At 28.5% G+C, this 14,300-nt stretch overlaps 1 protein-coding gene across 2 annotated transcripts in view; it reads right to left on the reverse strand.

The window, feature by feature from the left end:
- The window catches only part of LOC107438659 (protein O-mannosyl-transferase TMTC2), a 375,992-nt gene that overhangs the window by 287,804 nt on the left and 73,888 nt on the right, over positions 1-14,300 (reverse strand). For both annotated transcript variants that reach the window (XM_021146497.3, XM_071187375.1), the window contains one exon: positions 8,676-8,813. In XM_021146497.3, coding sequence (XP_021002156.1) covers positions 8,676-8,680 — 5 coding nt within the window. In that variant the 5' untranslated portion in view covers positions 8,681-8,813. The remainder of the gene's footprint in view (positions 1-8,675; positions 8,814-14,300) is intronic.

Below are 14,300 nucleotides of genomic sequence, written 5' to 3' on the forward strand. Positions count from 1 at the left end.
ACTACTTTTTTCATACGAAATAAAAAAAAAATGTTTAAAAAAGTAGATAATTACGAATTTAAATATACTATAATTAAGTAGTTTTTGCCTTTGAAGCATTTTTGTAAAATAGATTAAGCAAAAAATACATAACAGATTTCAGAAAGTCAAAATAATACAATTTTTTAATTTGTCGATGACTCATGATGAGAATTTTCATTTTACTCATTTAACTACATGATATTTCTAATTTTATGCCTATAATATACACATGAATCCTACTATCAACAATGAATCAATCTTTTTTAATGCCTTACAGAAATAAATTTTGCTCTTTCCAGGCCCATTTCACTTATTAGTAAAATGGCCAAAATAATGGAACGCATGTTCGTCAACAGATTGGACTGGTTCCTTGAAGTTAATAATTTACTCAGATATGAATGAGCTGGTTTTCGCAAAAGCAGGTCTACTATTGATCAAGTGACTCATTTGAGTCAAATGGTTAAAGATTCTCTTGATAGAAGGGAAGTCAAGCCAGGAATTTATATTAATTATAAATCTGCATATGACTCCGTCTTGAGAGAAAAAGGGATCTGTGAACTCCAGGAAATTGGAGTAGAAAGTAAAATGTTTCGTTGGTATTCTTCATTCTTTGACCAGTAAAGTCAGCTTTGGGTGTTCAACCTCCAAAAGCTTTGTTCTCCTGACTGGATTACCCCAAGGAGCAGTGAGTAGCTGTTCCCTCTTTAATGTTTACTGGAATAATCTGATTTTAGCCTTGAGGGCAATTGAAGGGGAATGCCTTCTGTTTGCAGATGATTTGGTTACGTGGAACCAGGCTGCAAAGAAAAATACAAAGCTCGAGACGGAAAAGCTCTTAAACAAATCTCTTAAGGTCCTATCTGAATGATGCACAGAGAAAAACATGATAGTGAACACTGGAAAGTCTGCAGTGCAGACTTTTCCCCTGATGCTTCAAAACATCAGAACAAAGCTGGTTTATAAAGTCCAAGAATGGTCACATACAGATAAATTTACATACCTGGGAGTTGTCTTTGACAATAAGTTAAGCAGGAAGCTACATATTGAAAGTGTGATCGAAAAGGTGGAAAAACGCCTGTACATACTAAAACGCCTGGAAGGTTGTCTTTGGATGTGCGCTCGCCCTACATTAGAAAACACCTATAAAATACTTATTTCGCCTGATATCATTTATTGTTATGAAGTTCTTATCTCTATCCTGAAGAACCTGGTCAATAAACTGGAATTAATGCAAAACCAGGCCTTCAGGATGATCGTTGGTGCAGTGAAGACTACACCCATTGACTCACTGCGACTCCTGACTAATACTAGACTTATTAAGTCAATTATAGAAGAGAGGGCTCTTATACTTTATGAAAAAGTAATCAGACTAAATGCACCGTTCTGGGAATGTTACAAAAATGTACCAAGACAGCTAAAGACACAAAGTGGTTTCTTTGCAGAGAGTTCTAGAACTAAGAGCAGAGCTAGAATTTGAAGATGGAATTTTCAAGGGTTTCTTAAAATCCCTTAAACCTGTGAACTACGCCGAAGTAACGACCAGACAGGACCGTACCCAACTTTTTCTTAAGAACCAAATGCCTCAAAACAGTTTAAAGATCGTTACACTTGAGACCATACATACCCTCTACCCTGAGCCTGAATGGTTGCATATTTACACCAATGGCTCTTTGACTGAACACTCACCATATGTTGGAGCAAGAATATATTCTTTCATCTTCTCCTTTTAAGTTCCTGTCGGAAAACAAAAAACCGCACTTGATAGTAAGGTGTCGGCTATCTGCGTGGCACTGGAACAACTTTCCCCCAGACACCTTTATAATTAGGTGGTTATCCTATCTGACTCCAAAGATGCCATACAGGCTGTCGGATCGAGAGAAATACCCATCTCTAAAAATGTCCTAGATTCTCGGGTTCTTCTGGAAAAGTTGAGAACCGAGGGACGACAAATGACACTTTCAAGGACACTCACGGCAACGAACAAGCAGATATGTTAGCCAAGAAGGGCACTCAAGTAATTCAACAGTCAAACACTGCTAGCTCTTTCCATTCCACAAAACGTTACTTCAAAAATCTAATAAGACAAAATTGGAAAGACTGGCTCTCTTCTCGTGTTTCTTCAAGAAGTTGAAAGAATAACTTAGACCAAAATATTTCAGATAAGCCCGTGAAAAAGCTGTTGTGAAAGACCTCGCAGAAGACCATGGGTGCCTGGTGAACCACCTTCACCAAATTGGCGAGTTCTAATTTTCGTGTTACCCATTTAACTATAAAATACTTCTGATTTTATGCCTATAATATACACATCGATCCAATTATAAACAATGAATCAATCTTTTTTAATGCCCTACAGAAATAGCTTTTGTTCTTTCCAAAACCTTTTCCCGTTCTCGGAAGGAAAAAGAAAGTTTACAACAAAACAACTTATATTTTACTAAAGGATCTTCACTTTTTAAAAGTCTCGTATTTTTTTTCTATACTACTTTTTCCATACTTCTATAAATATCAAAATAATAAAATTTTTCCTTTTGTTGATAGCTCATGCTGAGAATTTTCGCTGTTACTTTTTTCACTGTAAAATATTTCTAATTTTAAGTATATAATATAGATATAGATCCTACTACTATCCCGTAATCTTAAAAAGATGTTTGTCTCTTTACAAACAATAGTTTAATAAGTAATCTGGGGAAATTCTCAAAATTTAATTTTTCTTAGCCAGTTCATAATGCGTCTGAATAACTTTTGAAATACATATTCATATTGATCTCTGCCAATTAACTACTAATATTAAAGACCAAAGGATACAAAAACGCCCATTCATGTTTTAAAATAATATTTTAATCTAATTTATTTAAATAACAAAATTGTTTCAATAATGTTTCTGGAATATAATCTTTAAAATGTATAACATTTTAGTTATTCAATGAAAATCTAATTTCACATTTTAAAACACATTAAGTACCATTGTAACATCATAATCATCTATAACATTCCGTTTGAAAATAGATTGTAAGCTTTAAAAATAGGAAATCTAATTAGAATATTTAAAAGGTGATTTAGATTTAGTTTGCTAATTGTGCTCCGAATACAGAAATCCACTGCTGGTGTTGTCATGTAGAGTGCGCAAAATGAAAAAAACGGCCAACCATGAATTACTTTTGATATAATGATCGGATTTTCATGTACTGACTCAATCTTAGAAGTTTGAGGGGGTGCCCTCAAATATGCTAATTAATTAGTTCAAATGATATTTTAAGTAATGAAATCAGACACAAAACGTTCTTTTTCTGAATAAAATACCTTTTTTCGACGGATTTGGTCTTTTGACCCTTATATGAAATCAGATACAAAAACGTGCTTTTTCTGAATAAAATACCTTTTTTGACGGATTTAGTCTTCTGACCCCTTAAATATACAATCCCTGGCCAAATATTTAGACGAACTATAAGATTCCATGTAAAATCTTAATTATCAGGTGATACTATAGAGCTTTATTGTTTTTATATGACTGAAACCAGTTTTCTCTATTTACGTTAGTGTATCAGTTGGTTAAATTGGACAATATATAATATAAATTTTACGATAAGATCTATTAGACGATATATTATATATATATATGGAATATTTATTATATCAAGCATTATATTGGTATATTATAATAATTCGATCAAATTATTAGACGCACTGTAGTTTTTTAATAATTACATGATTTGCAGTTTAAATGCAATACTTTTATATTTAAACATGCATGTAATTTCTTTTCATTTAGGAGATTTCTTATATACTTATATACTTCATATTCGTATTTATTTTTAACTTATTGCATTACAATGTTAAACAATTGATACAGGAGCGTTTACAAATACAAACCGGTTTCATCGGAGTAAAAACAATACAGCTGTATAGTATCACTTGATAATTATAATTTTACATCGAATCTTATAGTGCGTCTAATAATATGCGTCTAATAATAATATGGTACTTAAATTAAAATTACGACATTTTCAAAATTGGATTTCTCAGGTCCGAGCGATTCGATCAATTCGCCTAAATTTTGTTTTTTTTGCCATCTAAAACTACATTATTTAAGATGATGTAAATAATTGTATACCTTACAATTAAATTTTTTTCAGCTATTATCAAATAAAATAATAAAAAAATAATAAATATTTACTAAAAGTTATTCTTTTCCGTAAAATTATCATTGGATATACGAATATTATAATTGTAATATTTTCCAATTCGCTGAATATTTCCCAAATTGCGACTACCCTCTATATTTTGAGGGTCAGAAATCTAAATTAGTTTAAAAAAAGCCTGTTTTTTTCGAGAAAATACGGTTTTGTATCTGATTTTGTAACTTGAAATATTGCCTGCACTTATTAATTTGCATATTTGATGTCACCTGACTCGAACAATTAAGACTGAATCTTAGGAAGTGAAAATTCGATCATTAGATCAAAAGTTAATCAGAGTGGTCATTAGCAAGTGCAACCTTAAATAGAACAATTTAAGTGAAGTTACATACTATAGTTCTTTGCTGTTTAAAGAACAGTGGCTGCTAAACGCTTAAAAGCAATTAGTTCGACATTTCTAATGGTTTGTTACATTTGTTGAATTTGTGTTGCCATACAGGTTACACTGCACCGGAAAGTGTCAACAACCATAACTAACGAGTAACCATGCACTTTTGAAATTAAAAACAAAATTTAATGCTTTTAAAGAAAAACCGGTATTTTCCGTAACTTGCGGTTTAGTATTTGAATTAAAATTTGCGTAATTCAGCAGAGTTTTTTTTTTCTTTTTTTCCTACATTTTTACGGAATTTTTTACTGTGTATTGGTATATTCAAAGAAGGATAAAACTGCTTACGAATTTCCGTTTATCTGTTTTGAAAAATTGCATTATTCATCTGCGATTTACTTTTTACGTTATAGTCTTTATAGTATTCGATTAGTATCTGAAATAACTGATGAACAGTGAACAGAATCTCGTATTTATGTGGAAATAGCTGGTACATTTCATGTGTGAAAAAAATGCTTTCAAATTTCCTTCAATTTGTTTTCGCAACTTTTCAGATAGGTACCAATTTTATTTATCTATGATTTAATTTTTACCTAATAGTCTTCACACGTCAAGGAAGGGAGGAAAAGGGTTATAAATCATTCATTTTTTTTTCTCTATCAGTAAATCCTTTCCCACAGAATTACATAAAACACGAAAAGGATTTTAAAGATATATACACCTTCAAAAGACTTAATGGTAGACATCCAACATGCTTTGAATTTTGTGACACTGATTATTACGGCGTCATCAATAGCTGTTGATAACTGGATTATGTAGAAAAAAAAAGCTACAAAAAATGGCATATAAACGACGCTATCCCTTGCAGCAATTTACGAGTTTAAAAGTATATTATTTCTCCTTTTTACTTATCATGTTTCCAAAATGAGGCATTTGTATGCAGTGTTTGAACTAAAATTTATCTTAAGATTTTTTTTTATCTTTTCACGTTTTGCAATCTGGTGAGATTGGCATGCAGTTTTAAAGAATCTTTTATAAAAAAAATCATGAGATTTTTGAAGTCAAATTTAAGATAAATTATAAAGCCATTAATGTAAAAAGTATACAAAAATAAGAAGTTGTTTGTAATATATTCAACTGAAATTGATGCAGAAAAATATTCTACACGAAATCCTAAAATTTGGAGGTCAAATAATTATTAATTGCAAGTAAAACTGTTTATGCAGTGGTATACTTCAAATATTAGGTGGACCGAAAAATATAAAAGAAAGTATAAGTTCGGTGCATTCGATATTTGTTATTAAGATTTTATTTTTATCAATAACGTATTCACCCTCGTTAGCAACAACCTTTCAATGACGTATCGAAAATGAATCGAAAAAACTGAATTGGTTTTTAAGACTAACGAATATTTAATGCGCCGAAAAGACATTATTTTTCGGTCCCCCAATATGTATGTAGCCAATTTCAACATCAATCAAAGTCAAGTCGGGAACTAATATTTTAATTCTTAGAAGGAGAATCGAAAATAAAAAATCAGGGCTTCGAAATAGTATTTCGAATTTGACAAAAAACTTTTTTTTTATCAAAGTTTTAAAAAAAAGCCTTTTCTAAAAAAGATTAGGCATTAGATGCTCTTGTTAAAACCAGGAAGATATTTAGACTAAAGAGTGTTATCGAATTTGTCTAAAAATATAGATTTAAAACTTTCCCCTTGAATTCGGCAACAAATATCTGTTTTATCGAGATAAATAATTTTTGCAACCAATGTTTCCTCTAACGTAAAATTGAAACGGTAAATATTTTGTCAACACCCAGTCAAATATTTTGTCAAAAAAAACCCCTAAAAATTGAAGAAATATTAAGCACAACCTGAACCATTAAAAATAGCCTTATGATACTTAATCTTTACATAAATGTCGAACGGAAATATTAATTTATTGAAAAAAAAGTATGTATAAAAAGTATGTTAATCTTAACTCAGAAATATTTTTTTTTTAAATAAAGTGCAAAAAAGTGTCCCTTAACAATTTCAAAAACAAATTTTAATATAATTTTAACCAAAAATCTGCAAGAAGAATATTTTCCTTTACTGGATCATACGAAGCAACTGATATATTGTATACCTATTAATTAAGAATTCTATGAGATATTTAGATACTTCTGCAATTTTTGAATGGCAGAAATAGAATAGCTGAATTGAGAAAAGTTCAACAAAGAAGAAGTTCTTCCGTAAGTAATTATGATATTGACTAAATACGTACACTAATTAACGCTTGTTTCCAAAAAGACATAATTGAATAATAATTAAGAATTGAATAATAATTAACAATTGAATCAAAATGCTATGACTGTCAAAATAAGAATCCAGTTTTTCAAAATGTTTCTTCTTTTGTGCCCTAACCAACTAAATTTATTCTGCATTGAATATATTTTCCTTTTAAATTATCTCGCCATTGTGGAATTGTCAAAAAGAGTGTCATTTGTTAAGAGACTAGCGCATTTTTCTGATTGCTTCTTTTAGGGAGAAGCAAGTATGTTCTAATTAGTAAACAATGCTCATAACAAATCGAGGTCTTTGAAATTATCACAAAACTTAATTGATTTTGCATTTTTCATTTCATTCATTTACGGATAAAACTAATTGAAGCTAAAGTAAATTTAAACTAAGAATTGCAAATTTTGTGATTATCATAATATTAATCAAAAATACTTACGCAAGTATTGGTTTGATAAAAGTAAATGCCTTATGTTTACTTTATTAATAAAGCTAAGTATTTCTTAAGAATCACAAGAATAGTTATAATAATAGTATGCTTAAAATATGTCGAAGACAAAATAATTTAGTTAATTAAAATTATTATGATAAATGCTTTTGATGTATTATTATGATAACAGCTTGTAAATGTATGAGCAAATTTTATATTCACTAATCTACAAAAATATTGATCAGTATAAGAATTTCATGTTATAAGATGCATTGGTTTTCATTCTCTTCAATTAAATTATTTCAGATATTCATTAAATATCTTTAATTTTATATTTTACTTTTATATCTTTAAAAATTATTTCCTTGTTGATATTAGCTGCACTAACATTCTCCTACTTGCTATCATTTTAGAAGGTCAATTATTTGAAATTTAGCCTACATTTTTGCTATTTAAGGTTTTGAGGAGAAGAGCAAGTTTATTTGAATAAATTAAGTTTGTAAATCATTCTATTACTTAGTGGATTAACTACTTATTGGGTTAACTGAGTGGGTTACAGTAAGTTTGACCTCCCTAACTGATTGTGAAGTTTCCAGTAAAAAACACGAGAATATAAAATAACTTTAGTAGGGATTAATTTGATTCTTTTTTAATTTATTTTTTTTACTTATTTTTTAAGCAATAAACATTCAAAAAGTGAAAGATAAGCCATGTACATCAAATAAATCTCTTTTAGAGTTTTTTTTTACTCTTATGTTTTAAATTAGAAACTTCTCAGTTCAGAAGGTCCAAGTCAAGGTAATACAGATGATACCAAATAATGATAATTAAATAAATATAGAAAACTGAAATCTTGTTCGATGTAATTATTTTCTTAGCTGCTTCTTTTTGAATGTCAATTGTTTAAAGAATAAGTAAATAAGGAAAAAAGTTAAAAAGTTTTTTTAACTTATTTTTAAACAATTGACATTCAAAAAAAAATTCACAATTTTCTATATGTATTTAATTATAAGTAATTGGAAATACATGTATTACCGTAAGTTCGAGCTTCTGAACTGAGAAGTTTCCACTTTAAAACATTGGCATAAGAAAAAAAAACCTAAAAGAGAAATTTATTTGTGATATTTTTAACATTTCTTCTTTAATTTTTGAACAATTAATATTCAAAAAGTGAAAACTAAGAAATCATTAATCCCATTATGATTTCACAATTTTCTATAGCTATTGAATCTAAATCTATCCAAGTTTAAAGAATTAAGTAATATTTTTACGAATTTCTTTTAAAAAAAACTGGTATTTATTTAATAAAAAATTATATGCGGTTAATATGGTAATTTTTACTATGAAGAAAATTATTTATTGCTGCACAAAATATAAAAAAGTTTTAGAAAATAATATTTTGTAAAATAAATATTCAAGTACCTCATAGTGGTGAAATTATAGTTCACCACATCTTTATGCTGTCCAGTTGAAAATATCTGTAATGTCAAGCTTAGAAATTATTAAACTTTTTCTTCTTTCATTTCATGTAGATTAAAAAATGGAAACTGTCACAGCTACCTGTAATATAAAATTTCAAAGGTTAATGAAACAAAATTATAAACTTTTAGTTAAAGACATTAATAACAGTGAAAACTTATAATTACATAGTTTTCGCTATATCGAAAGCGCTACGCTACAGGAATTCTAATCACTATTTTTTTCAAATAACGATTAACAGTTTCGAATTCGAGACCCAAAAATGCTATAATTTTTCAACCATTTCCCCAAATGTAACATTTATATAAAATTTCTACTAATCAGAGGAGAGACAACTAATTTCCAGTGTTTATATGTCTGTATTTTTAATGTTTTGAACTTGATTTTTAGTTATGAAATTGAAGCAAATTGATGCTACAAAATACATTTTTTCGGCATCGAGATGAATTTGTTTGGTGTCATAAAAATGGCTGCAATATTAGGCTTAAATTATTATTATTATTTCTTTTTATACCAATGAGAATCAGAATAATTACTTTTTTAAGTAAATTATAAAGGAAAAGTGCAGGACTTGGGAAAAATCAAATATTTTATTTATTTTATATTCGTAGAAAAAAATACTTACTACTTTTCATAGAATTCCCACTTTAATTAGTGCTTAAAATCAATTGGAGAAAAAATTTGGTACTTTTAAAAAAAAAGCTAAAATAATTCATAAAAATACGACAATTTTTTTTTATTAATACCTTTAAAAATGTATAAATGTCAGGTTAGTAGAAAATTAAAAACGTAAATAAAGAAATTTCATTTTTGTTTTTAGGAATCGTTAAGAATGGCAATCGCAGGCATAGATATAACTTGCAAAAAACTAAATAAGCTTATAAGCCTATAAAACTAGAATGAACAAAATATATTCAACTACATCATTAAACAACATTCCGGTTAATGTTGGCAACGAAGGAAAAATATAAATCGCTTTGTATTTCTCAAATAAAATCTTTTTTTTTGACAAACCTTTACCAGTTAAAATATTTTAACAAGCAAATTTTTTTTATAAAATCATGAATTTAGATCATAAAAACATAATATGAATCAATTTGAAATTCATGAGTACCATGAAAATTGTAAAATGCCTTTTATTGTCAGCACAAACTAACAATAAAAAAAGCTCATTGACGAAGTAAGTGTTAGGTGACATTCTAATGAGTTAGTAAACATTAACTTTTAAAAATATAGCCACAGCAAAAGAAGCACAAAAGTTTTCTTTAAAACCATCTTAATTCAACTCTAGAAAAAACTATTTTAACAAAACATTTTATAATTTAGGATAAAATTAGGTAAATGATGTAAAAAAATTTTATGAAAATATTTTAGAGAAGGGGATAAAAACCATTTTTTCAGTTTACTTGATTTCAGTTTTGTCTTGTTTACTGTATGGTAATAAGAACTATAATTCAGAATACCAGAATTTCAGGTAAACCGTTATCATATGAATGCAATCATAACCAAATAAATGGCTTAAATACCGTATATTTTGTTTTTATTAACCAGAATTATGTCTTTTCTATTACCTGAAATGTCATTACCATACATTCAATTTTACTGGTATTTTTTTCCCGTGCAAATTTAAAATAATAATGTCACATAATATGTTGTATTTTTTCATTAAAAAAAGAAAAGAACATATTTTAGGGACATATAGAATTAATAGAAATATTATTCGGAATTTAAGAACCTTTTAAACCTCTCATAATTGCTCCCAATGTGTAAGTAAAGAGAATGATCACGTATTATGTAGTTCTAACTACTTATCTCAAGAGAAATATTCTTGTGTGTTTCTATAGGATTTACTGGTATTAGCACAAATCGAACAGATTTTCATCCCTCTTCCAGCATTCAGTTCTCAGATAAGAAGCAATTCGTGACTAATTGAGAAAATTCATCTTTAGTTCAAGGAAAGGGATTCAACTATATTATAGTTTATAATATAAGGATTCAAGCATAGCTCTCAAAACCTTTAAACTCTACAATGAAACTACAGTAAATAGATAACAGATTCCCTATGAAGCATTTATTTAAATTTGCTCCAATTATGTATTACAATTCATTTTAAATATAAAAAAATTTGTCATTAATCAGAGCACCCGTTATTGGTGTTGTATAAATTTATAAAATAAAATATTGGATTTAAAACAAGTGAATATTTAAATCTTAATATTAAACTATGATGGAATGTTTAATATCTATCCTAAGTTAGTGAAAACATACAGTACCGCTCAAAAGTATCAGTACACCTAGAATTTATTTTTTCGTATTTTTCTCAGAAAAAATACGAAATCAATTAATATTTTGAAATTTATTTGTTCGTATTTTTCTCAGAAAAAATAAATTTCAAAATATTAAATTGTAAACGTTGATTCTTATTTCATTATTATATTTTCCAAAAAAAAAAGTTAAAATTGTTATAATAAATTATGAAATAATATTATCGAGAAATATTAAATTTTAATTTATTTTAATTAAAAAATTTTCATATCATATTATAATTACACTAAAATTCATTATAATTGCTAAAAAATCATTAAATTCTGAAAAAAAAACTTTTTTTTTCATTTGACAATAACTTTGTCAAAAAACAAGTTTTTTTAGAATTTTTTTTAAAATTAAAGCTAAAAGTCCAAATTTTTCAATGGTATAATAAAAATTAACAATGTCTAACCCCTTTGTGCCCGTACATCGCGTCAAACTAAAAAAAAAATAATACAATTTTCTATGATTGTTTAGAGTGTAATTGTACATAGTTGCAAAATATATTAATTAAAAACAATTAAAGTACATAAAAGTAGAGATTTTAAGCTTCAAAATGAGTTAAAGTAGAAGCATTTTTGATCATTTTTAAAGAAGTTATGACACTTTGAATTTTGCCATTTTCTTGTAAGTTTCTAGGTGTACTGATACTTTTGAGCGGTACTGTACACTCTTTTTTTCCAATGCCGACCTGGAGAATGACCTAGATCATAGTACAAGTATCTGAAAGGCAAATTTGTTGATCACTCTTTCAGTGGCACCATATTAGGTGGGCTAACGTTGCTCCCACAGTAAGGACAGATAGTACAGAGAATGAAAGAACACCCATACCTTGCCCGGGATTCGAACCCAGAACCTTTCTGATGCAAGGCCAGATCCCTACACAGACCGGTCGGCGTGAAACCTTACATAACTACTTAGAATTGATTTTAATTCTAAAATTTTAATATAAATTCCGATATTAATAAATTTTTAAATTTTATTTTAGAAAAATTAGGAACGAAAAGGAAATTAAAAATGTCACATTTTAAAATATGTAATATTTAAAATTCTTTCGTTATATCTTCCGAAAGTAAATTTTTTTGCCTTGTTTAAAGATTATTTATTTCTTTGAAATATTTTACGGAATTCAAATAGATCATAATAAGTATTGGAAGAATTCAAGCTTTAGTAAACAGCGTGTATCTAAAGTACATAATCTAAGGAAACACATGATATTGAAGTTGCTGAGATTTAGCAAATATTCTATTCTATTTTGAACTACTTTAAATTTTTATTAAAATGCTTGTAATAGAAGCATGATGGTAAATATTAGTGGTTGAAAAAATTTGTTTATAATTTGAAGCACAATTGAATACTATACATATTCACAAAAAATACTATTTATTCACCAAGAAAGACTTTTCCATCATTTATTATACCTGTCTTCAACAACATCTATTTTAATGTAAATCAGATCTATTAGAACGTTTTACAGAATATTTTGCTTTCCCAAAATTATTAAAATCAAATTTAGCTATTTTAAAATACAGTTTAATTTAACCCATAAATTTAAAAATAAATTACGATATAAATTTCTCAAAAACGTTAAAATCACTGGGGGAGAAATTTACATGGTAAAATAAACAATATTTTATTTTATATCTTGTGAAATTAATTCAAAATTAATTTTACCATGTTTGATTTTTTTAGTTGCTTGAATTAACTGCACTTAGAGAAAAAAAAATATAATCATAATTACTTGAATATAGTAAAATTTATCGTGTATTCTGGCTCTAAGTGGATGGTAATTTTTAGACTAATACTTTAGTAATGACTTTTGGCAAAATTAATAAAAAAATATATTTTCATTGTCATGCTGTTTTGTAGTAAAAGTAGTAAAATTTGGTGATTTTAGCAGTGCTAGTATAATTTGATATAACGCGAAAATGTTCAGCTTAATAATTTTTATGTTATTTAATGCACCCTTATCAAACTTTGATTTTGGTCTGTTAGCATTTTTCACTTCTATGTAAGCTCTAAGCAAGCATCTACAAAACTTTAAAACTCTAAGAAATACGTATTTGTAACTTTACAAATGCCTGGACTAGGCAGAACAAAATCAGTAACCCAAATGTCACGCACCAGACTGTCCCAACATCCTGAAACGGAAGCGTGGAGGTTACGGGTTCGAATCCCACCTCAGCCATGGATTCATATATTTATTTTTAATTATTTATTTTATAATCGTCATTGAACAGCCGACCCGATTTTGATTTTACGACTACTAATGTTCAACTACGTAGTCTTGTAATTTCGAACCCTATCCAGAAGACAAGGGTCAACTCCTGGACCAAGCATTGGGAAAAAGTTTGCTTTCTAAAAGGACTTTTTGATGAAACTATCCAACCTATGCGTTATATGGAGACGAAAGCCGCGAAAAACTCCCATGTTTAGCCCGATGGCAAGGGGACTCTAAGGCATGATTCGTTTACCGCTGAAGATATTTCACGTCAGACTTATTTATTTATTATTACTCGTACACATTACTTGAAATAGATTTTTTTTAAGTTAAAAATTTTGGGGGCTATTTTGGCAGGGCAATTACACCTTTCCGCACAAACGTTATTCAAAATGAAGGCAGTGGGTTCGAATTTAACCATAACGCTTGATGCGTAACTGTAAATATGTTTGGTTTAGATAGGTATACAGGTTTTGTGCTTAATGCAAAGAATGCCCTGATTTTTTGTCAAACTAAACAACAGATAATAATAATAACAAACAGCCCTAAGATATTGAACCTGCTACCTCTAAGCTGCAAAGTCTTTGGTGGAAGAACAATATCCAACGGCAACAAAGGCCCCAAATGAAGTATGGCTTGAAGTTTGGTACTTGCAATAAATCTTAGGCATCTTCCTCGTCGTTCAGTATCGCTGTTCCGCTAACCACTCTGAAGCGTGGAAGTAGTAGGTTTGAATCCTGCTTTAAAACTGGCACATTTATATTTGCTGTTTTTCAAAAAATTGTGTTACCTGTTTTTCAAATTTAGCAAAGTTTTCAAGCTGCACTTATATTTACAAGGAAACCCTCACATGTAATGTAAATAAATAACCCCCCTTAAAGTTAGATAAAAAATACCACCAGATATCTGAGTTTAACATTTAATTGAAGCCATCATTCATGTCTCTTTTCCCCTTGTTATAATTGAGAAATATATTAGGGAAAGAAATAATTAACCGTCTTAAATCCTATCAACCATTTAAATAAACTAAGTATTAATAA

Source organism: Parasteatoda tepidariorum, chromosome X1 (assembly GCF_043381705.1).
Source record: "Parasteatoda tepidariorum isolate YZ-2023 chromosome X1, CAS_Ptep_4.0, whole genome shotgun sequence".
In the NCBI taxonomy this organism is placed as follows: Eukaryota; Metazoa; Arthropoda; class Arachnida; order Araneae; family Theridiidae; genus Parasteatoda; species Parasteatoda tepidariorum.